Below are 22,474 nucleotides of genomic sequence, written 5' to 3'. Positions count from 1 at the left end.
CCCTGAACATGAGCGCGGGTAGTCCTGCATGCCTGTCTTCCTGTCTTGTCTCTAGCCCCCAATGTCGATGCCAATGCCGGAAAAACTGAGGATTGTATGCAATTACTCTTCCGCCGTCCGCCCCCCGCGCCCGTTCGTCGAAAATTCACAAAACAGTCCATATGATGATATAACCAAAAATTTGGAGCCGGCGTATCGAGTCCCAGAGCGAGTCGTCGAGAAATAAATGGGGGGCTGTGGACGCCGTAAACGCCGGAAGTGCAGGACGGGGCCGTCCTGACTTCTTGATATTTCTAAACGAGGGTATATTGAGTGGCTGGTAGCCGTGTTGTGGGAGTGATTCGTGCTCCTTTCGCACCTGCCGGAACTTGTCCAAGGGAAGAGCCTCCGTGGTGCGTCCTTTTCGTCGAGGGAGTTTTTGTGGTCTGCCGTATCCAGATGATGTGTGTTCCAAGGTTGCCAAACTTGATCATCCAATGTGGGTTGCGGAGCGGCCCCGCCCTTGCTATAGCCAGGAGGTGTCCCGGTTACATGGCTGGGCCGCCCGGAGCCAGGATTAAGGAGAGCAGAGCCTGATTGGAGAAGTGTGCCCCTGAGAACTCCATGATCTGAAAAATTGCAGTGGTCACAATGCCACGCGAAGGGAAGAGATTATGAGTCGTGATCACCATCTTTAGAAACAACCACCAAGTCAGCAAAACTTCGGGTCTCGAGGCCACTCTCAGAGTCATTGCACGTGTGTGAAGATGAGGACATCTTGCTGGCATAGTGTGGTTCGGGGACGAGTTCGTATTCACCTTCGCTGGCTGTGGGAGTTGGCGGCATGGCCCCTCCGTGCATCTGCTGTTGCGACTGCTGTTGGGCCTTGGCCGTGCCGGGGCGGGATGGCCTCTGGGGGAGTTCCTTCTGGGTGCCGGTAGCGGGGGCCTGCTGCTGGCTGAAGGTGTCGCCGAGTGGCGAGCGCTGGGCTCGCGGGCTCGAGCCGGTTGCGGCCCCAGGGGCCTGGCCGCCTCGCTTCAGGCGCTCCTCCATCTCGCGAATGCGGCGCTCGAGAGCCTCGAGCTCGGAGGTCTGTGTCGTCACCTCTTGCTTCCTGCGGTTGGGGAAAGGCCTGGTCAGCAACGCCGCGCACCGTGGCTGCCAGGGGAACGGGCTTGGCTTACTTCTTGTTTACGTTGGCGTCGAGATCAGCTACGCTGTTATCAATCCGGAAAAGATCCTCCAGCTCTGCACTAAAGGTGCGGGCGATAGTGCTGTTTCGAGCAACGAGGTGTTAGTCACGCTTCATACTTCTGAGCTTCTCCTCTGCCGCATCGCCTCGGAGACGTTGCTGACGTGGGCATCTCGAGCTGGGCCGGTAAAGGGGGAGGGGGGAAACACTCACGATTGGGGGCGGCGGCCATTTGGCTTCCAGTCGCTGTCGAGCTCGGCGTCGGTGCGGTTCATTTTGGCGGTGGATTCGCTGCGCGCTTGGGACAACAAAAGCGGATGACAAAAAGAGCAAATGGATACTCTCCAAGAGAAGACAATGCAAAAGAGATAACGGGCGGAAGAGCTGGCGGGATGTGCGTGGCGGGATTTGGTTATGTAGTAGAATGGAGGACGAGAAAGAGTCGAAAGACGGGACTGAGCCGAGCGAAAGTCGATCAATCAATCAATCAATCAATCCGCCAGCGTCGGCGTCCTTTGCAGCTGACCGACACACCAGACCCTGGGCCCTGGGGAAAAGGGGGGTCAGGCGTTGAGCTGCCAATAGTGGCACCCCAGCAAGCCGCCCGTAGTAGATAATGTGGAACTCGAGTCTTGTCCTGACTTGGGAACAGGCAATTTCAGGCCAGCGATGTCTGAAACAATTTGGGCCTCGAGGGTTTGGTGTGTATGTAGGTACTGGGAGGACGGACGGACCAAGAGACCCCCGACCGCAAGTCGAGTGAGTCTGTCGAGAGTATGTAACTTATGTACCTAGGTAACTTGTGTATGTACGTGCCTGAGTAAGTCGGTCTCGACACACACACACGAGGCCAGGATTCTGGCGAGGAAAGGGCAAGATGCGGGTTGACGTTGGCTGGAAAGCTTGATGTCGATGACTGACGGTCGTCTCCTTTTTCGGTCGACCTCTCTTGTCTTTCTCTCTCTCTTGGATGGGGATCTGATCTCCCTTACCGCGAACTACTGCAACTTAGCCTCCGAGGTACATGCCTAAGCTACGGGGTCCCTGCTGTAGTCAGGTATCTACTGTGGGCGTCTGGGCCGCTGGCAGGTCTGGTACCGTGATGTTCTGGAGCACATAGAGCTTGCACAAGCTCCCACATGCAAGGCACTGTACGGTATGCACTCGTATCTGCCCAAAGCAGCAATGTGGAGTGGGCAACGGGTGGACTCCATCATCTCGAGGAAAGAAGCTAGCCAACCTGGCAATTCAAAGGGTCCCCGTCACAATGCGGTGCCAGAACGGGAAACCTTTCAAAAATGAAAGCTAGCCAGGGTTGATCCAAATCAAAGAGCGGCGCCTCCAATAGCGTCTGGCACCGCTTAGTGTTCTGCGCGTTCCGCTATCCGACTTGCTTTGACGTGCCAATGCCTTCTGTCATTTGCAGCTGCATGAACCTGAGGGACCCCGATTCCAAGAACAAAAAGCAAAAAAGCAAAAAAGGGGGGAGCCCATGTCGGGCATGAGAGTCTCGAGGTGCCTCGGTTTCACACCAATGCCGTCATTTGCGAAAGGAATCCGCGCATAAAAGGAGGTTTGATTAGATATAATCGTGTTGCGTACTGTACCTTGAATCAGTGCCCCGCTCCAGGTTGGAGAACCCCTAATAATTTGTACTCCTTCCTGGCAACTTGCAAGCAAGCCAGGGCCAGTGCCTCCTCCGTGCGGATTGTGCTGAAGCGTGACTGTACTCGTAGTTTTTCTTCTTTTTGTTTTTCTTACTTGGGATAACTCTCAAGAAAGCCTGCCAATCCACACTTGCTGCTGATCGCTGCCGGGTGTTCACAGGACAACGAAGGAGGCTCCAGACGGCGGAGTTGACGTCGCCCGGCTGGCAGAGACACGATCGCGCATGACTGGTGTCACACGCATGGCGAAGGCTGCGGCCACTCGGTACACTCCTGGCCAGCTGGGTAAATGCGCTTGGCCGCAACGTCGTTGGAGGGGCTCGTGTCAAGGGACAAATGACATCAACGTCACAGGCCTGGTCACGACTGCATTGTCCAATTCCGCCAGGCTGCCGGGCGTCCTGAGATGGATGTGACCTGGGCATGTTATGCGGCTGGGTTGGACCCGGGGGGTAAGGCTCGGCCGGGTAGGTAGCCTTGGTAGCGCCCATGTCGTGGGTTGGAGAGCTCCGAGCCTGGGATGATCCCGCCCCAGCAGGCTCGTGTTCACATGGGGGATCAGACAAACCTAGTATTTATAGACTTTCAGGCACCGCGAGTCAAGCGCTCGAGATGTGCTGTGTATCAGAGGCTCAAAAGTGCGTGCTGTTAGCCTGTAGGTAGTTACTGATCCGAAAAGATGGAGCCCAAAGCGATGACCACTCGAGCGAGGCATCAGCGCCTTCAATCCGAAATAGAGTTTCCCCGCGCTATCGACACTCGCCGACCCGACAGTCGAGCGAGAGAGGCCGAGGAAACTGGGGATTCTCGAACAATCGTTCGCCCGAGCAGTTGCCCCTGTTGATTTCCAGGACTTGCTTCAAGTATTCAACGTCTATCTTGGGTCGTGGGTACTCGATCTGCGATTGCCTTTCGACCAGATGATCTGTGTTGGTCCAGAAACAGCTTCCTCTTCGTAACCATGTACACGTAGATTAGGAACAACTGCTCGTGGCGGCAGAACCGTTGCGCAAGTTGTTGTCCTACACTAGCTGCCTTCAATAAAGATTCTTTACATGCAGAATCAATCTGCACGCAGACAATACCTGCATGCGCACCCATAAGAGTACATATCGCGTAAATAACAGTTGGAGAAGCACGGGCCATGCTCCCCTGATTCTGTCTTTTCTTGGGCTGGGCGTCAAAAAAAAAAAAAAGGTCGTCATCTCGGCCATCCAATGTCAGTCCACCATAACCTGCGGTCGGAGCGTATCCCAAAGAGGACAAGCCACTAATCTGCCTGCGAAACACGGCCGCCAGAGAGGCCCGAAAATCTTTTCACGACTTCATCGTCGGCCTGCCAGCAATCACGTGACGCTTCCTGCCACGACACGAATCATCATCGCGAACCTCATCGCCGCTGGCCCCGAAGCGACGCGATTTTGTCGCGCAAGTCGTCGGATCAGTCTTAATAGACCTCCGAGAACACCCCATCCCCGCTCAGTGCGTGCCCTCCCCCGCGTCTGATGGCCGTTCGATGGCCTGACGGCCCGGGACCGTCCCCAACCCTCGTGTGTCTTGTCTCGCCGGGCACTGACTGACCGTGACACGTAGACCTGGCGCCGGTTCACCTTCTGCCTCGACGCGACGGTCCTCCCGACCATTCGCGAGGCGCAAATCGGGGCATGAATAATACGACGGCCTACACCCCACTCGAATCGCTGTTTCTGTTCCAATCCTTGGCCAAACACGGCTTTGCGACCGGCGCCTTCCATCGCATCTCCGAAGAGCTCAACCAACACCCACTCATCCGCGAACAGGCCGCCTACAATGCTGCTCGCCTGAGCCCGGAGTTGCTCGAGCAGCTCGCGCGCCACCTCCTGCGCGACGAGCAGGCTCGTGAGGCTGACGCCGCCGAGAAGGCCGTCAATGGCGCCGGCCTCTCGCCGACGTCGAGGAAGCGGAAGCTCCCAAGCCCGCCGCTGCCATCGATCAAGGAACTGCAGTCGCACGGTGACAAGCTACCCTTCCTCGTCGAGAGGCTGTACGCGCGTTACCGAGATGATATAGTGCGTCAGATCCGCGAGGATGAGAAGAAGATAGACACGTTACAGAGGGACATCGCCGAGCTTGAAGCAGCCGAAGCCGCGAGCAAGGCCGCTCCTCCTCCACAGCCCAAGCTCCCTAGCACCAATGGGACTGCTGCTGTCCAAGATGGCAAGGTCGTTAAGTCCGCCAGGCCAAATGGTCACGTCAGCCAAACTCCAATACCTGTGCCAACTCCTCAGGCTCAGGGCATCAGCAAGCCGGGGGTTGCGATCGCGCCAAGTCCAGTTCCTGCGCCTTCGCTAGATCGCAAGCCGCCGCAGCCCTCTCCATCTCCAGTACCGTCGACTGTACGGCCTCCGAGCGAGATACGGCAAGCCACGCCTGGTGGGAGGCCTGGCGATGCCGCGAGACCGCCGACAGGCCCTGCGTCTGTCCTGCAGCCACCTCAAGCAGCTCAAGCATATGGCCATCCTCCCGGCTCTGTGCCATCGCAAGGCCCTACTACGGATGGCTTGCAACGACCGGACGGGCTGTCAAAGAGTCAGAGCCCGGCGCCCAGACCGTCGCCGCAACCTCAGCAGGATCAAGGCTCTGGACCATTCAAGTGGGAGCCTCCATATCAACCTCACCCATCTCAAACAACGCCTATCCCATCCCCTCGACATCCCTACAACACCCCCATTTCTCGGCCGCTTGCACATCCTGACCAAGCGGCCGCTAGGACGCCACAACATCATCAGGCGCAACAACATCATCAACCCCAGCCCTCCCAGGCTCATATTGGCGGCCAGCCTCATGCCATTGCACAGCCGAACCGAACGCCCACCCCAGGCAGCACACATCCTCCTCATTCTGTTCTAGTCCCACCCCAGAATGTTGGCCAGTTTTCACCGGCGTTGCCACTCAAAACCCCAGAGCGGCCTGGGCCACAGCAACAGCAACCACAACAGCACCAGCCCTATCGGCCACCGGCTGTTCCTGCGACAGGCCCACCGAGTACAGCCGTACCTGTGCCCTCTTATCCGAACCAACAACCACAGCCTCATAGCGGTCAAACTCCCGTGCGTCCTCCGGTTGCTGCTCACAATCTGCAAACGCCTGTACGTGGGTCCGGCCCTCCACCAGCGGGCCATCGGCCTCCTCTGGCCGCTCCTGGCCAGACGGCCCATCACCTCCCCCCGGTTCACAAGCAAGCCGCGGCATCCTTGCCATCTACACCAGTCTCTCAGCAGCTAAGTGCTCGACCCCAAGTCCAACCAAAACCTAGTCAGGCTCCTTCGGCAGGTCCTGCAGAACAGCCTCAGCGGCCCATGAGCCAAGCAAGCAGGCCCCTAGTGACAAACCTTCCGCCGATCCATCCATCTTCGCAACCACAAACCCCGTCAGCCGCCAGTGTCTCTTCTCATGTGATCCGGGGACATGGTACCAAGTGGACGTCAACGCCAACACCAGCGACGCCCAGACAAGAATTGACGGGGTACTTCGACGCGCAAAGCCCTGCTTTTGAACCATTGAGTCCTCCTATCCGGCCGGCTCAGCTTCAAAAGACGTCGCCACAACAGTCAGGGAAGAAGGAATCACGCAGGAACGTCCAGAAGATCGACACTTCCAGTCCTCATCCGCCAAGCAAATTGTCACAGAGTGCTCAGAAGGCGGCATCTAGGTCCTCTCATCTGAAGGAGACTATTGAAGACTCGGATGGCGGCCGTAAGATTAAGGCCGAAGAGGCCACGCCCAAGCCTTTCGAAGATGCTGGAGACACGACTGCAGATGAGAGTGTACAAGGCAAGCGAACTGGTGCAGCAGCCAAGGGCACAAAACGCAAGCGACACGAATCGCCCGTCAATCGCGCACCTCCAGCTCCTCCCACGCATGTACTTTGGACCCGATCTTTTCACAAGGTCAGTGCCCAGGCTCTGGAGCAGGTTACGAGTCATCGGCATGCCAACATGTTCGCACATCCTATCAAAGCTCGAGATGCCCCAGGATACCCTGAGATCATTCTTCAGCCCCAAGATCTCAAGCGCATCCGTGCTGCTATAAATCAAGGGCAAAGGGCGGCCCAGGCGGCAGAGAAGAACCTACCAGATTCTGATCCAAACGCCATGAATGTTTGGCTGCCCATTTCTGTGGACCTCATACCTCCCAAGGGCATCATCAACATCGCTCAGCTGGAGCGCGAACTCGTACACATGTTTGCAAACTCGATCATGTACAATCAGGACCCTGATCGAGGCGTCGGGCCGTCATTTGTACAGAGCTCGGAAGACGACAACGAGGATGCCATCGGCTATGAGGTCGATGAGAACGGCATCGTCAAGGAGACCCGCAACATGTTCATGGAGGTCGAGAAGCTGATGAGCGACCTCCGCAGCGAGATCGAGCGCAACGCTGCGCCTCCCGCTGGCGGCCCCAGCCGCAGCATGAGCGTGGCGGCGGGCGACATGAGCACCGTCGAGGACGATGCGGCTGATGAGCAGCCTGGCGACGCCGACGCGCCCAGCGTGGCCAAGAGGAGACGAGTCAGAGGCTAGGAGCCCGAGCGCGCAAGCAAAACCCTGCGATCCGGAAACAGGGTCTAAACCAGCAGCTTCCAGCGCACTCGTGCTCGTTTGCCGCAGATGTGTAGAGATAGGGGGCCGGCTTGCCCGGGAATTCGATGGGCGTCGTCACGCAACACGGGGCCCATTCACTGTATATTGTTGCTGCACATAGACCAGAAAACATGGTTCTAGGAACATCCTAGTCTAATTGAATTAACGGTGTATTCCGCACATTGGGTCCAAGCTTGTATCCTGTGATTCTTTGCATCCTACTCCCCGATGGTATTCCTCGGAACTTTTCTCTCCTTCTCGGCGGGTTTGACTGAAACAAAACAGAAACGAAAGAAGGCGAAGAGTACTTTACACATCAGATTGCAATAAACAAACGGTTCAAGAGCTGTGTGCATTTAGGAGTACACTCACCCACAGAAGTACGACCTCAAATCTTGTGTAACACAAACCCCAATAATACCTGCACTCACTGCAGCTGCTAACCACCCGACCCAGCTGTGGCTGCTCAGAAGGCGGAACGCAAATGAATGTGCGTCAACTGCGGCGGTGCCTCCCAGTTTAGCTGGCCATAGGCTAGCTGACTTGGACTGGCTCGAGGCATCTGCTGTATTCCCTCGCGAGGCTAATTTGTGTCCAATTCGCCCTTTGACTGCCTTCTCCTCTTCCAATTACAGACATCGTTTTGATTAAGAAGCCTACCAGAGCTCCCCGGAAATTCTGATACACAACCTGGGGCCAAACTGTCTTCTGGCTACCTTCGCAACGTGCTACCGTAAGGCTATTTCAGGAACTAGTTAGGACTTCGCAGTCTCTTGGCTTTGATGCAGCAACGACTCACATTTGCCACGGAGCCCAGCCTCTCCCTTTCCTTCAGGTCACCATGCTCTTGAATCCATACTTATCAGCTGAAGCAGCATGAGACTTGCAGCAGAACATCTATTCACCTGTGGTGCCGTGACATATACACTGTTTCTTGACCTGGCAATGCAAATTCTAAACCCCGCTTCGGTGTCTCCCGTAACATGTGTAACGCTCCATCAGCATCCCAGCGGAAATGCGTCCCTCTCAGTCCTTCTGATTGGATTACCACGTTATGCACAATGCACTTTAATAGAAGCGAGAACTCCGCAAATAGGAAGCTCGCATGGCAGATCATCTGGGGCAGCCTGCTGAAATAGTGGGAGAAGGCCCTCTCCCAAAGATGTTTCGAGGCTTATTTTCTTAATCTTATTCATACACCCAGAATCTTACGCAAGTAGACGTTCTAATATGCTCGAGATTCGTCAGTCTGTAACTTTACCGGCAGTGTGCTATGATATCTGTAGTAAGAAGACACTTGAGAATTGTGTGCAGCGATAACTCATTGATTATAGATAATGCATATATTGAAGCCCAAGCAGCGGGTGGCCCGAATAGCGCTATTTGCCAGGATGGATCCTCCTTCAAGCTTCTAGTCGAGACTTGCCACCGGTGCATCCAAGTCAACGCGCCTGAACCTGAGCAACAGCTTCTACAAGATCAATTCATCACCCCTGTCTTCCAACAGTGGTTAGACTTCTGTAGTAGCGGCTCATCATCTTCTCGGACACCCATATCCACTGTTTTACGGGCTACAACGATCGATTTGGGCGCCGGGTCTTCGACAACATCGATTTCAAGTGTGTTAATCTATGCCTTGGAGAATATCACAATCAACGCACGACCAGCGACTTCTACGTCACTTTTGCCCTCAAACACGTCTTCGATAAATCCGTCTTGTAAGAAGCACATCTTGCTGACCTTCTCCTCTGCTAATACGCATAATAGCCCAATCAACCACGTCACCACTTCCGACGACATCCTCGATTCCCACAATCATCACGCAGCCTTCTCGAAACCCAGAGTGGATAGCTGGCCCAGTTATTGGTTCCATTGGAGGAGTCTGCCTGATCTCCATTTGCTCCTGGTTATGGTGGAGAAGAAGACACAAGCACGCTAACGGCACCTCAGCAACCGCAGTTGACGATGGGCCGGCGGAGAAGGCACAACTACACGGAGACTCTCTCCCGTATTCCGGGCCGCATGAGTTATACGGCATGCCGGAGCCGCAGGAGGTGTAAAACCGAGAGATAGTGCCGCCGGCAGAGCTTCCCGGGCATAATGGGCCAGAGGCGGGTAGTACTGCGTTGATGGAAGCACCGGCGTCTCCCGCGGGCAAGGAGCTACCGGCTGGCAGCTGAGTCGCATATAATGTTGCTGTAATATATTCAATGAGGAAAACATCCCTCTATGGGTAAACAGCACCTCCCAGACCATATATTGTAGCCTTGTGAAGGTATCTGTTTCTACTTAAATATATGACACTCACGTGAGAAACCTCGTTCTTTGCTTCTGTAAACGAAACACAACGCATGTTAATATAACCTACGCGAACAACGATAAAAGCTACTTTTATCAGTCTTAATAATATCTTTTTGTCATAGTCTTATATGGAGACGAATAACAAGGCTCAGTTTAGATGCATGCTCCTCTCAGCCTTCCGATCGCAGGGCGTCCTGTTGCTGGTAATTCCGATTCTGTCCTCTTCTATATCCAAATATATATGTCTCTCATGATACGCTTGACAGGTGGACTGAAGAAACGAGACACCGCTTTCGCCATTCTTGCAAGCTGGTGCAAGTAGGAACTGTATGCCTCCACCAACACAGAAGACATGCCACAGGGTAAAACTCTGCTTCCTCTTATATGGATAAATATCTCAATCAGATGACCTATCACGTTAGGATGTGCATATGACCCTCCAGCGCCGGAACTCTTCGAGCTACTAGAAAACTTTTCAACAATTTTTGTGAATTATTCAAGACGTACGCGCTAACTCCTGCCACAAGTGTATAGAACTAGTGAAGTATGGACCTAATTGATTGAAGCGGTCTTCCTCATTACACACCCGTTGCTGCATAACGCGACAATGTACTCTCAAATTGTGCAATGGAAAGACTTATAGAGGAAGTCTGAAGCGAAAGCTGAAACAAACAATAAGTACGAGTAGGTAATAGGGAGACTGTCGTATTGTGGAATGCCCCATTGTTATGCCTCGTTGGAGACACAGTAGCCAATCAGCGCCGCCCTAAATAAGACGACAGGGAGTTCAACCTGACCACTTGCCGAATCCAGCACTGCCAGCTGCCAGTCGAGAGACCACGCATCATGTTAATGAAGTGCATGGCTACACTTCCCGTAGCAGCCGAATTTCCCCTTGGCCGATCTATATCTGTCCCCAATGATTGTTGTATAGTAGCAATTCCTCATTTCTTCTTCTCTTCACCCTACACTCCTTTTCAACCCATCAACTCCGCCGGCCTGCGCCTCCACAATGCCTGCCGAAACCCGCGGCTCCGTCCGCCAGCGCAAGGGCAAAGCGACCACCAAGGCCGACGGGCTCCCGCCCCTGAATGCCCGCGTGACCGAGCTCAACTCGTCCGACGACGAGGCCGAGGAGAAGCTGCAAGAGGAGCCTAAGCCCAAACCGACGCCCAAGGCCCGCGCCGAGTCCGAGGATGAGTACAGCCCGTGGCTCGACATCGCCCGCGTGTTGACCTTCCTGCTGGTCGCCTCGGCCGGCCTGAGCTACCTGATCTCGGGCGGCGACTCTTTCACCTGGGGTCTGAAGCACCCGCCCAAATACCTGCGGCGGACATGGTGGGAAGAACAGTTTGTAGGTTACATTCCAGATAACACTGCCCCCCTAGTAGCAAGTCGCCGGACCGAGACTGACCCTACACCTCCGTGAAACAGAAATCGCCTCTCAGCATCCCCATCGAGGAGCTCGCCCAGTACGACGGCACCGACCCCGAGAAGCCCATCTACCTGGCCATCAACGGGACCATCTACGACGTGACGGCGAACCGGCGGACGTACGGGCCGGGCGGGTCGTACCACGTGTTCGCGGGGGCGGACGCGGCGCGGGGGTTCGTGACGGGGTGCTTCGCGGACGACCGGACGGCGGACCTGCGCGGCATCGAGGAGATGCACCTGCCGCGCGACGACCCGGAGATCGACGCCCAGTACACGGCGGCGCAGCTGGCCGAGCTGCGCGAGAAGGAGCTCGGCGACGCCCGCCAGAAGGTCCACGACCAGCTGGCCCACTGGGTGCGCTTCTTCGAGAAGAACCCAAAGTACCCGCGCGTCGGCTTCGTCAAGCGCGAGAAGGGCTGGCTCGAGAAGGAGCCCCGCCGCAAGCTCTGCGACCAGGCCGAGAAGGGCCGCCCCAAGAGGAAGGCCCCGGGGCAGGAGTAATGGATCGCAGGAGATATGTCGGAGGAGGCCAATGGACCGGGCCTCGTAATGGAAAACTAGGCAGCTTTTCTGTAGGCTGTATAATTTGGCACACAAAAACCAAGCACAGCAAGCGTTCATAGGATCGCAAAACGATTGATCCAAGTCCATAACGAGCCGCGTTGAACAGCACTGCAAGACATATGTAGTAGGATTGGGAGAGGCGTCTGTCCGACTAATACGGGCGATTTACACACACTTGGCAGCTAGACGGCTGCTCCGTACCATGTTTTCAGTTTACCTCAACAATCGAATCATAAACGCCGACGCACACGTGAGAAGACATGTCTGAAATTGGGTATATATTATCTTTTTCAAACATAAAAGGCTAAAAGAACTCGACAACCAGATTCTAAAATGCATTTGCAGGATGCAGACACGTGCCAACTACTGGACGGCACATATACAGAAGCGTACTCCAACCCGAGAGACACACTCTCTCTCCCTTTCCCCTGAACCGAACCATCGCCCAGCGAGCTCATCTTGATCAGCCTACTTCTGCCCGGTGACGGCGGGCGCTGGCCCAGCCCCTTTTTCTGCGTTAGACGTTTCGGCATAGACGCTATTAGATCGTGGTCCCCCACCCCCTGGGGGGCGACCAGACTTTTTGTTGTCGTTGAAAGGTTTGACGAGTGATGATCCTGAACTCCGTGACCCAGTGGGTACCCCCAGCTACCATGTTCATAGCATGAACAGGCCAGCGGCGGCACCGAGGAGCAGGCTGAGCGACGTCGATGCGGACAGGGAGAAGGCACCGGCGGTGACGGCAGACGAGCTGGTGGTGGAGCCGGTGCCGGTGCCAGTGCCGGTGTTGCCGCCGTTGGTGCCGGTGCCAGTGCCAGAGCCTCCGTTGGTGCCTCCGTTGGTCCCGGAGCTGGGGGCAACGTTGGCAGTAGCGGCCGAGGCGAGCTTCTTGAACTCAGCCAGGGATCGGGTGGCATTTGCGCCAGTGCTGAGCAGTGTTAGTTTTACGGAACGCCTTGGGAGGGATACGTGTTGAGGAAAGACCTACTTCTCGTTGACGACCATGACCATACCAGCCTGGCAATGCTTGCCAGTAGCGCAGTAGAACCACATGGGGTTGGTGTTCTGGACCATGATGGTCCAGGTCGGGACCATACCCATTGCCTGGCTAGCAGCGACGGGCTGGAAGCCGCTGAAGACACCGGTCTGGTTGGTGTGCTGGGAGATGGGCGAGCAGGGCGCGTCGAAGGTGGACTGGGCGACGCTGTGGTTGCCGGCGCGGAACTGGAACTGGATCATGTCACCAGCGGGCGCCTTGATGTTGTCGGGGGTGAAGATGAGCGAGTTGTTTGCTGTCGCGACGGACACGACGTGGACGGTCTGGGCCGAAGCGAGGCCTAGCAAGGCGGAGAGGGCGACTGTTGAGAACTGCATTTTGATTTCTTTTTCTGTCGAAGAGTCGTAATAAAAGAACGATGTTCCAAATAGTAAAATAGTTGGGTATTCAAGAGAGTGTCGTTGATAGAATAAGAGCGACTAGCGCTTTTGGTCGAAGGACTGGCCTTGAGTAGAGAATATTAAGCTGTAGAGATGTACAGAAGAATGGGAAAGAAAGAAAAGCCGGACAGGAAGAACCGTCTCGAGTACTGCTGAAAGGAACTGAGGAGGAGAAAAGAGAAACGAGAATCCCGCAGAGGAGGGCGAGACGACAGCATTGGTTTTAAGAGCCCGGAAGGCGATAAACCGGGACGATGAAGGATCACCCACTGGTGAACCACACCCTTGCGCGCAACGTCTGAAGGGCTGGAGACTGGGCAGGGGTGCCTGCTGTGCGAAAGAGACCCAAGATACAAGATGGCCTTGAAACACGTTTTGACCGTCAAGCCCGACCAGCGGTATTGAAACACGAACAAACCTCCTGCGACTATTAGACGGACACTTGCCCGTCCGAGATTGCCTCTTTGTCCCGCCATGCTCTCGGCACGTCTGACTGCCTGTCAGCTTTCGGCCAGGGCTTCCTGGGGAAGGTCAAATGACAGTGGCATAGCCACTCGGGATTGTAGCAACGAAACGTAATAGAAGATGAAGGGTGCAATGAACGTGACTTGGCTAGGGTGCTGTGATGGAATGCGATTCAGTGGCAGTAGTAGTATAGTGTCGCATAGCTATATGCCCCACGGAACTCAAACTCGAGTATATGTCAACTCGGCGGCGACTGGACGAACATGCACGATCATATTCAAAGATGATGCGAGCTTGACTTGCACTGCGCGCCCTGGATAAGAGCCATCGCAATTCCTCAATGCTCTCTGTCGCTCGAACACAGCCTCACGATGCCGAAAGAGCCGTCTTGTCAGAAGCGCTGGAGGCCAAGGAAGCGCCTCAACGGCCGGCTGCCTCTTTGCACGGCGGTGGTCATCGCCAGCGTTGAGTCTTTTGACAGCTGCTCGGAAGTCGGATGCTCCCCGGGGTTCGTTCAATTAGAGTTGTGCGTTAAGCGACAGGGGTTGGGAGCCGCACGGATTGCCTCAGCTTTGTCACATCTGCACCACTCTGAAACCCGGCTGGTTTCCATCCCATCTCCAAAAGCCTTGCATCGCAGCCGCTTGGCCGCTTCGGGGCCGTTAAGCGACAAGAGCCTCCGAGATCCTCGACGTTAAGCAGTCGCAGACTCGCAGCTCCTGGCCCCCCCGTTGCCAGGGCGCGACCGTCGCAGTCTGCAATTGGCAAGGACGTCCGCCCGTAGCCAAGGCCTACAGGGCACTGGCTGGGGTTATGCTCAGTCACAACCTTGACAACGGCCATCACATAGCACGACTTTTCTACACAGGCCCGCCGCACTCAAGGTCTATAGTCAGACCCGCTAGCCATTACAGGGTAGTCACCCGTGGGGTGAAGCTTCTTCAGCGGATACTCGGCTGCGCGTGGTGTCATTTTGCAGTGCTTGAATCTGCTGGCAAGACCTAGGGCGAGGCTTGGCACTCATCCCCGGATTTCCGGATCTGAGTTTGGCTCAAGGATCAATGACTTGTACTGGGCTTGAGACGACTCCTTTGCCTGCTTAGATCCTGCAAATCATTCGAGGCCGCACGAAGCACGGAGTTTCGAGCTCCCTGGGGGGCTTGGGTAAGGCCAAGATGGGGCTCGAAGGACCCGAGGAAACATTTGATTCATCACAAAACGGTAGTATGCTTGGTCGATTACACCTCTTCGCTTGGCGATAGGGATTGAGGCAACAAATTTTGTCTGATCAGTTGGAGATCCAATGTATTCAACATATGCCAAGCCTGAAACAATGACACAACTCGTCACAATGGGTCGGTGTCAAGACAATCCTGTATAGTTTGGTTCGACATCAGAGCCGCTATTCTGAGGTCATCTGATCTTTGACGGTGTGAACGGACGCATGCGGCGTTCTTAATACTCCAGACGTTTCTAGGTTCAAGCTGAAATAATGTGGTGTGACACCAATCCAACCATGTCGCCTTGTTTCCATGGACTATTGCCACCGCGTGGCCAAAGCCAGTCTTGATGGATTGGTGTGCTCACATAACCGCCCTGAAATTCTATGTTGACATGCGGTAGTGCACATTGCCTCGAGGCATAGCAGATGATGAGTTCATCCTCAGTTGCCGGATCCCCGTCAGGATTCTCCGAGAATCCTTGATGTTGTTGACGTCTACGTACGACAGTGGTTCGGCATGATCTACTGCCGCCGCACGATATATCGCCGGCTGATCCTCATGCCAAGACGGATCTGTAGATCTGGTCAACAGCTCCTTTGTGCTCCGCGCTTCCATACCCGAACAGTGCTTACTACTTGGTATAAGCACGAGTAGAACAGAATGCACTGCTCAATCGGCCATCTCATGCGCAGCTCTAGACCAATTAGCCACTAATGTCCGCCGTACATGAATGCTGTATAATCCGTCGCTGCAATCTGCTGGGGGGTGGCCATCGTAGGTCCAACCTTGTCAGGTCTAGACCGACTCCTCAGGTGTACGCGAAAGCGGTCCATTACACCTCGTTCTTGTGGCATGATCCTGGCAACACAGGACGTAAGGCAACCGTTTGGTAAAGCCACTGCCAGAATGATTGATCATGAACATTCAGTGCCTCGATCCATCGAACAGAACACGCCATGTATCTGACGACTGCTGTCAGTGCGACCAGTGATGGGCGATCCAGACGAACATATCTCTCTGGAACTTCTATGGTATCTTTGAGAGAATGCTAGGTGTCGCAATATCATGGAGAGCGGGTGGCCACAGCTGAGCTCGGTGGTCCTGTGAGTCGGGCTCCATGTCCCAACCGCAGGCGGCCATATTCTTGAGTCTGTCTTCGAGGGTTTAATTTTCTTGTCTTCTTCCCCTTCACCTCACAGATCCAATAGCAGCTGCGGTGCAATCTTCTCCAGGTCCTCGACCTCAAGAAACCCGCCCTCTTTCTCGACGGCGGCGCGGGCGATGGCCTCGCGGACGAAGACGTCCATGTACTTGGCGACGGCCTCGTTGGCACCTTTGCTGATGCGCGTGCCGTCCTTCTCGAAGAACTCGTGCAGCAGCCGGGTCAGCAGCTCGGGCGGTATCGTCTGCTGGGGCTGCTCGTCGTCGTCCTCGTCAACTGCCTCCTCTTCGTCTTCCTCGACCTCGTGGGCCGACTGCGAGGTCACCACATCCTCCATAGCATCCTGAGAATCTGCAAAGGGGTCTAGGTCGGTCTCGGAACGCCGGGCTTGGGCGTTGCGTGAAGACGAGCCGACGGAAGGACGAGAGAAGCCTGAGGTTTGGGCTTTGGGTGTGTTGCCCTTTGACTTGTTGGTCGAGCCGGCAGGACGCCCGCCTGGACGGGGCGCCGCGTTGTTTTGCTTCGGAGGCATCGCACGAAGCTGCGGCAAGTAGATCGGCGGACAAGGGAACGGCCAACGAATATTACAGTTGTCAATCTTGATTTGAATTCATGGACCGCGTGCCTCATTGTTGGGGACGCGTCGAGGCGCGTTTAATTGCACCTCTGCCTGGTGCATCCCAGCTGGCGTCAGTTGACAGGCACAAATACCACACCCACCCTCGATGTGCCAACAGTTTTGGGCGCGACGTCACCTCACAAATCGGCGCCAGGACATTTGGATACGGTATCAGGACCGTCACACTCGGGCAGAGTCACACAAATCAGGGGGATAATCCGGAGAAAACCACTAGCATTCAGATTGCAAAGAGTCTATGAGTTGTATGCAACCAAATGAAACCGACCGAGGTGAAAAACGAATCCGCGAGAGATGTGCAGGTTGCGAGCAGAAAGAATACAGTCAAGGGAATTGCCTTAGGTTCTAAATTACAGCGGCCGAAAACACTCAAAAAGTGCATGATACCGCAAAGGTCGAAGTCGTTCCAGAACGCCACGGACAATGTGATGCCTGTAACAACCTTCCGTCGCAACGTCCATCACCAATGATGACCCCTTTTTATCGACCCCTCACCACCACACATCATTACACCTTCACGCCCACCAGCGTCGTGTCTATATGGGTATAAAGGTATTTAACCGGAACCGCCCTTGAAGGCCTTGCCGAAGAGGATGACCTGGAGCTGATCGTAGATGGACAGGACACCAGCACCGGCGACACCACGCAGGATGTTGGCACCAGCACCCTTGAAGAGCGACTTGACACCCTCCTTGGCGACGATCTGGCGGGCAGCGTCCATGGTACCGTTGTACTTGACGGCCTCACCGGAGGTCATCATCATACGACGACGGATGGTGTCGAGAGGGTACGAGGCGATACCGGCACCGGTGGTGACGCACCAACCAAGGGCGAAAGAGGCCAGGAAGTTGTTTGCGAGGGGACCGACCAGGACGACGGGCTTGATGGAGTCGTACATACCGAAGTACAGACCACGGTAGACAACAATACCAGCGACGGAGGGAGCGAAACCACGGTACAGACCAGCAATACCGTCAGAAGCAAGAGTCTTGCGGTAGACATCGACCAGGCCGTTGAACTGACGGTCACCACCCTTCTTGGCGTTCTTGGCATCGTTGGCCAGACGGGTACGGGCGTAGTCGAGGGAGTAGACGAACAGGAGCGAGGTGGCACCAGCAGCCTGAGAACACGAATTAGCAACTTTGTAATCGACAGTCCAAGATGAATTGTGAACTTACACCACCGGAGGCCAGGTTACCAGCCATCCACTTGGCGTAACCATCTCTCTCCTTCTTGTAGCCGAACATGGCCTTGAACTTGTCACGGAAGGCGAAGTTCAGGGCCTGAGTAGGGAAGTATCGGATGACGTTGGCAGTGTTACCACGCCACAGGGACATGACACCCTCTTGCTTAGCGGTTCTGCTGAAGCACTCTGCGATACCATCGTACTTGCGGTCCAGACGGCCGACCTTCAACATCTCATCCTGCGGAGATTGTGAGCATGGGTCACTGGGGCACGTGAAGGACTTGTCTGGGTGTGCTTACCTGGTTCTGGATCAAGAGCTTGACACGCTCAATGGGGGCAGCGGCGGTCTTCGAGACGGCGGCGGAGACACCACCCATCAAGAAGTCGGCCACGAAGGGCTGTAGGGGAAAGACTCGTCAGCATGAAGATCGCGATCGGGGATAGATAGGGCGAGGTTGGAGATTGAGGGAAAAATTTTCCCGCAGCATTCGCATCGAGCCAGCTCACGACGACGGCCTCTACATCTCGCAACAGCTCGGACAGCTCGCAGGGAGCATGTCTCAGGCCAATTGAGGCGCCCGAGGGTTGCGGGTGATGCTTATCGAGACGTCGCGGGCTGGTCACGGCGCGGCTGGAACTGGGTGAGCGGGATTTAATGGGAGCGACAACGTACCGGCATGCCCAGAACGGTAGGCTTCTCGCCAGACATTGTGACGATATCACGAGGATGACCCGGTGACTGTGAGTGGAGAGGTTGATGAAGGAGAGGAGATAGACGTTGTGGTGGTGAACGTCCAGAGATGTCGCGACTGGAAGAAAAAGTTGCAGGAGCGAAATTTCAAGAGGACAGCCGGCGTTTTGAGCGCAGAAATGGGCCCGAGCTTATGCGCTAAAAACTTTTTAGAGGCTGGAAGCCGGACAAACCCGGGGGAGCTACCTGGGCCACAGGAACCACCTGGCAACCGGGACCCGTAAGAAAAAGATGCCTCCAGCCAGCCAGCGCTGCGCAGCGAGCCCAGGGTGCCTATCCAGCCAGTAGCATCCGCTGCCCAATCCTTGCGCAGACACTGAATAATTGATCCGAGACTTTTTTTTCCCTCTCCTCCCCTGTGCCAGTGGCAGCTCTTGCTACCTTGTCATGGGTGCAGAAACATTGCATCACAAGCTGAGAGAGGCTCTGTGTTCTGTGCAGTTAACCCGTCAGTACTAAAAGTACCACGGTACCTGTTGAGTGAGATGCAGGTTCGGGTATATGCACTTGAGTCGCCCCCCATTCGGCTGGGGCGTCAACATTTGCGAGCACATTGCAACATTGCAATCCCAATCCTTCTCAAGCTGGATCCAGACATCTCCATCATCGCTATGGCACGCGTGCATTTCCATTGGCTTGCGCTTCTTCTGCTGTACTCTACAAGTGTATCCCCAAGCCCTTCGCTGTTTGCTCGCGGCAGCAGTGCCATTCTGCTGAAAATCTCCGAGTTGCCGATAGGTTCCTCCTGAGCGGGCTCCGGCAGGATTTACCTGCTAACTACAGTAACTTATTAGCCACCCATCGCCCACCAACGAACGGGAGCTCCGCGCGCAGCGCTTATCTGTTTCAGGGGTCCCTCTCCCCCGAGTCAAGATTTTCCCATCCCATCGGCTAGCCCTTCTCGGCGATCTCCTTTTGCAGGAGAGAGAAAAAAATTATTTTGGCCCAGCACCCGGCTTCTGGGGATTGCGGATAGCGGATACCTGCAACAATTCCAGCAGGTCGCATATCGGCCCCCCGCCTACTCCATATCCCGTAGAATGGCTGATGGTACACACACACTCCGTGCCTAGACTGCTTCCATTACGTAGGGAACTAGGATGGGCCATGGCCGACCACTGACATAGGTAGGCTCGAGGCGAGGATCCAAGGGGCCAGGCGCATCACAGTGATAGCATAACTACGTCTGCGTCAGTGCGATGCAGCAGCCAAGAGTTAGACTTGAGTCGAGGCGTAGGTCATGAATAAAATACACCTCTACAGAACGATGGTCAGGGTGGTCGTGCATCTACCATCCATAATGTAGGTTGTCGCTCTCGCCCCCAAGACCTGGACAGTGCATACAATAGAATATCCTTATGCAACACGAGAGAAGTACGTAGTACATGAGCAGGTAATCAGAGAAGGCTGGCCAGTCGAGTGAACAGCCTCATGAACTGGCCTAGCCGCGTTAGTTATCGAGTGCAATGTGCATTATACTCGACTGCATATTTTTTTTATCCGGGTCTATTACCCCACGCTGACACCATCTTTCCCTAATCCAAGTTGCGTCAGTGATGGGGCTAGACAGTATTTGGTTGCTGACATCTTGGTTTGATAAAACGAGTAGGGTCACAGGTCACTATGCAAATTCGGGGCGCTGTAACCAATCTACAATGTCACACGCACGGCAGAGCAATGGCTTCTCGGGTATCATGGGACCGACGACGTGGGATGCAGAAGGGTCAACTTTTCATTTTGATTGACCTCAACCTGTCGAAACAACAGCAGCCTTGACTGAAAACCATAACCAGTCCCAATGCTACGCCGGAGATCAAATGCCCTGAACCATCAAGTTCCATGTCCCCTGATCCATCTGCTCCGTCAAACCATTTTTCTGAAGATCGACGTCACATTCGTTCATGGTATCGTGAGATGGGAAGTAATTTAGTCGGTAGCGCCGACGGCACGGGCTACGTCTGGTGTCAGCGACTTCTGATGCGGACATGATCCAGGCAGGGACTCAAAAACGTACTGTAGATCTTCATCTTGCTGTGGGTGACGACAGGCTTGATCTGACCCTTCTCCTCCAAGTCCTGCAGGCACTTGCGTGCCAGCGAGCCGTTGATCTTTAGTCTGTCGACGAGAGTGGCGACTGTGACAAGGCGGTAGGACTGGACATCCTTGTAGAGCTTCTCGGAGGTGTTCTTGTCGAGCAGGACGGCGTGCTGGGCCTTGTCCTTGACTACAGGGAGAGAAGACAAAAAGTATCAGCAATGTGGTCCTGTAGATAGACTGTTGCATCCATCTTCCGCCGGGTCGCGAGTTTTTTCCTCGGCGCAGACGTCGCCTTGCAATGGGTGATGTGATATATCCATCCGTCGTATCGTCGCTCGCCCGCGCGCCCGCCTTCCAAGGAAAATTCACGACGGGGGAATGGCATGCATGGCGCACTCACCCTTGCCCTTGGACCACTTCTTCTTCTGCTTCTTTGCACCGGTTGACGCGGGAGCCATGTTGACGATTGCTCTGGGGTTGATGTGGTGTTGGTCGGATCGTCTCGGTGAGGTCAGTCAAGAGGGAGAGGTCGTCTTCAGATGGCCAGACCAGGCTCGGGGTTGGGGCGGCAGGTGGTTGTGTCAGTAAATTTCGCGAGGCAAGCCCTAAGGTCTGGCGGCGGCGGGCCAATCAGCGGCGGGCGGAGTGGGGTATTTTCGCCGGCCAGCGTCGCACGGGTTTTTTGCGCGTGGCCGGCTATTCTGCGGGCCTCTCATCACCACCAAAAATTCCAGGGCTGCCATTTTCCAAGTGGTCCATCTTCACCTGACGATTCTCTACTAACCCGACAGCAACGTCTTCACCCCGCGCCCCCTAACACTCAAGTCAGGTCACCGTCGCGCGCAAGTCACAGCCCAAGATGTCTGACAACGGCGAGATCGAGGTCGAGACCGCCTCCCACCAGGTCCTCCCCAAGGATGTCACCTCCGAGATTGGCACCATCAAGCTCTTCAACCGCTGGTCCTACGAGGATGTCGAGATCCGCGACATCTCCCTGACGTAAGGACGCCCGCCCAGATCGATTGTTGTGTGCAGTTCGCGAACGCACGGGAGGGTCTTGCTCGGTTCGCTGGCTGGCTGGATGGGAGACTGGGTTTTGAGCGATATCTCTTGCGTATACCGCAAAAAAGCCAGAATCACCTTGGTCCAGCGGCGGCCGAGCATAAGACCTACCAATTGCTGCCTGCAAAGACGAACCCCAGGCTAACCATGACTCTTTCTCTGCTACAGCGACTACATCCAGATCCGATCTCCCGTCTACATCCCCCACTCCGCCGGCAAGTACGCTGTCAAGCGCTTCCGCAAGGCCAACTGCCCCATCATTGAGCGTCTCACCAACTCGCTCATGATGCACGGCCGCAACAACGGCAAGAAGCTCAAGGCTGTCCGCATTGTTGCCCACTCTTTCGAGATCGTAAGCACACCCGGACGCGCACACAAGACGTTCCAGCCCTCAGGCACCGACGATGGCTAACTCGGAGACACAGATCCACCTCATGACCGACCAGAACCCCATCCAGGTTGCCGTTGACGCCATTGTCAACTGCGGTCCCCGTGAGGACTCCACCAGAATCGGTTCCGCCGGTACCGTCCGTCGCCAGGCCGTCGATGTCTCGCCTCTCCGCAGAGTCAACCAGGCCATTGCCCTGCTCACCACTGGTGCCCGTGAGGCCTCGTTCCGCAACATCAAGTCGATTGCCGAGTGCCTGGCTGAGGAGCTGATCAACGCTGCCAAGGGTAGCAGCAACTCGTACGCCATCAAGAAGAAGGACGAGTTGGAGCGTGTCGCCAAGAGCAACCGATAAAGTGTTTTCTTT

The 22,474-nt window shown here is 55.3% G+C and overlaps 8 protein-coding genes across 8 annotated transcripts; 3 read left to right on the top strand and 5 right to left on the bottom strand.

The window, feature by feature from the left end:
- Nucleotides 1-651: 651 nt before the first annotated feature.
- Nucleotides 652-1,446, bottom strand: JN550_002972 (uncharacterized protein; the record flags this gene model as incomplete). The annotated part of the gene is made up of 3 exons (XM_049314323.1): nt 652-1,093; nt 1,164-1,253; nt 1,385-1,446. 3 exons carry the CDS (start codon nt 1,444-1,446, stop codon nt 652-654), a joined length of 594 nt encoding a protein of 197 aa, XP_049174807.1.
- Nucleotides 1,447-4,502: 3,056 nt separating this feature from the next.
- Nucleotides 4,503-7,400, top strand: JN550_002971 (uncharacterized protein; the record flags this gene model as incomplete). Its single annotated transcript, XM_049314322.1, has 1 exon — nt 4,503-7,400. The coding sequence occupies one exon, from the start codon at nt 4,503-4,505 to the stop codon at nt 7,398-7,400; it is 2,898 nt and encodes a 965-aa protein (XP_049174806.1).
- A 3,373-nt stretch (nt 7,401-10,773) lies between these two features.
- JN550_002970 (uncharacterized protein) lies at nt 10,774-11,696 on the top strand (the record flags this gene model as incomplete). Its single annotated transcript, XM_049314321.1, has 2 exons — nt 10,774-11,115; nt 11,196-11,696. The coding sequence occupies 2 exons, from the start codon at nt 10,774-10,776 to the stop codon at nt 11,694-11,696; spliced, it is 843 nt and encodes a 280-aa protein (XP_049174805.1).
- Nucleotides 11,697-12,416: 720 nt separating this feature from the next.
- Nucleotides 12,417-13,133, bottom strand: JN550_002969 (uncharacterized protein; the record flags this gene model as incomplete). The annotated part of the gene is made up of 2 exons (XM_049314320.1): nt 12,417-12,687; nt 12,748-13,133. 2 exons carry the CDS (start codon nt 13,131-13,133, stop codon nt 12,417-12,419), a joined length of 657 nt encoding a protein of 218 aa, XP_049174804.1.
- A 2,944-nt stretch (nt 13,134-16,077) lies between these two features.
- On the bottom strand, nt 16,078-16,578 carry JN550_002968 (uncharacterized protein; the record flags this gene model as incomplete). Its single annotated transcript, XM_049314319.1, has 1 exon — nt 16,078-16,578. One exon carries the CDS (start codon nt 16,576-16,578, stop codon nt 16,078-16,080), a length of 501 nt encoding a protein of 166 aa, XP_049174803.1.
- Nucleotides 16,579-17,239: 661 nt separating this feature from the next.
- Nucleotides 17,240-18,578, bottom strand: JN550_002967 (uncharacterized protein; the record flags this gene model as incomplete). The annotated part of the gene is made up of 4 exons (XM_049314318.1): nt 17,240-17,803; nt 17,862-18,107; nt 18,169-18,267; nt 18,543-18,578. The coding sequence occupies 4 exons, from the start codon at nt 18,576-18,578 to the stop codon at nt 17,240-17,242; spliced, it is 945 nt and encodes a 314-aa protein (XP_049174802.1).
- A 1,968-nt stretch (nt 18,579-20,546) lies between these two features.
- On the bottom strand, nt 20,547-21,115 carry JN550_002966 (uncharacterized protein; the record flags this gene model as incomplete). The annotated part of the gene is made up of 3 exons (XM_049314317.1): nt 20,547-20,572; nt 20,635-20,844; nt 21,058-21,115. 3 exons carry the CDS (start codon nt 21,113-21,115, stop codon nt 20,547-20,549), a joined length of 294 nt encoding a protein of 97 aa, XP_049174801.1.
- Nucleotides 21,116-21,516: 401 nt separating this feature from the next.
- On the top strand, nt 21,517-22,462 carry JN550_002965 (uncharacterized protein; the record flags this gene model as incomplete). The annotated part of the gene is made up of 3 exons (XM_049314315.1): nt 21,517-21,656; nt 21,888-22,071; nt 22,145-22,462. The coding sequence occupies 3 exons, from the start codon at nt 21,517-21,519 to the stop codon at nt 22,460-22,462; spliced, it is 642 nt and encodes a 213-aa protein (XP_049174800.1).
- Between the last annotated feature and the right edge of the window lie 12 nt (nt 22,463-22,474).

The sequence above is a fragment of the Neoarthrinium moseri genome (assembly GCF_022829205.1).
Source record: "Neoarthrinium moseri strain CBS 164.80 chromosome Unknown scaffold7_Wmoseri_CBS_16480, whole genome shotgun sequence".
Lineage (NCBI taxonomy): Eukaryota > Fungi > Ascomycota > Sordariomycetes > Amphisphaeriales > Apiosporaceae > Neoarthrinium > Neoarthrinium moseri.
This window is presented reverse-complemented; position numbering and strand designations above follow the sequence as displayed.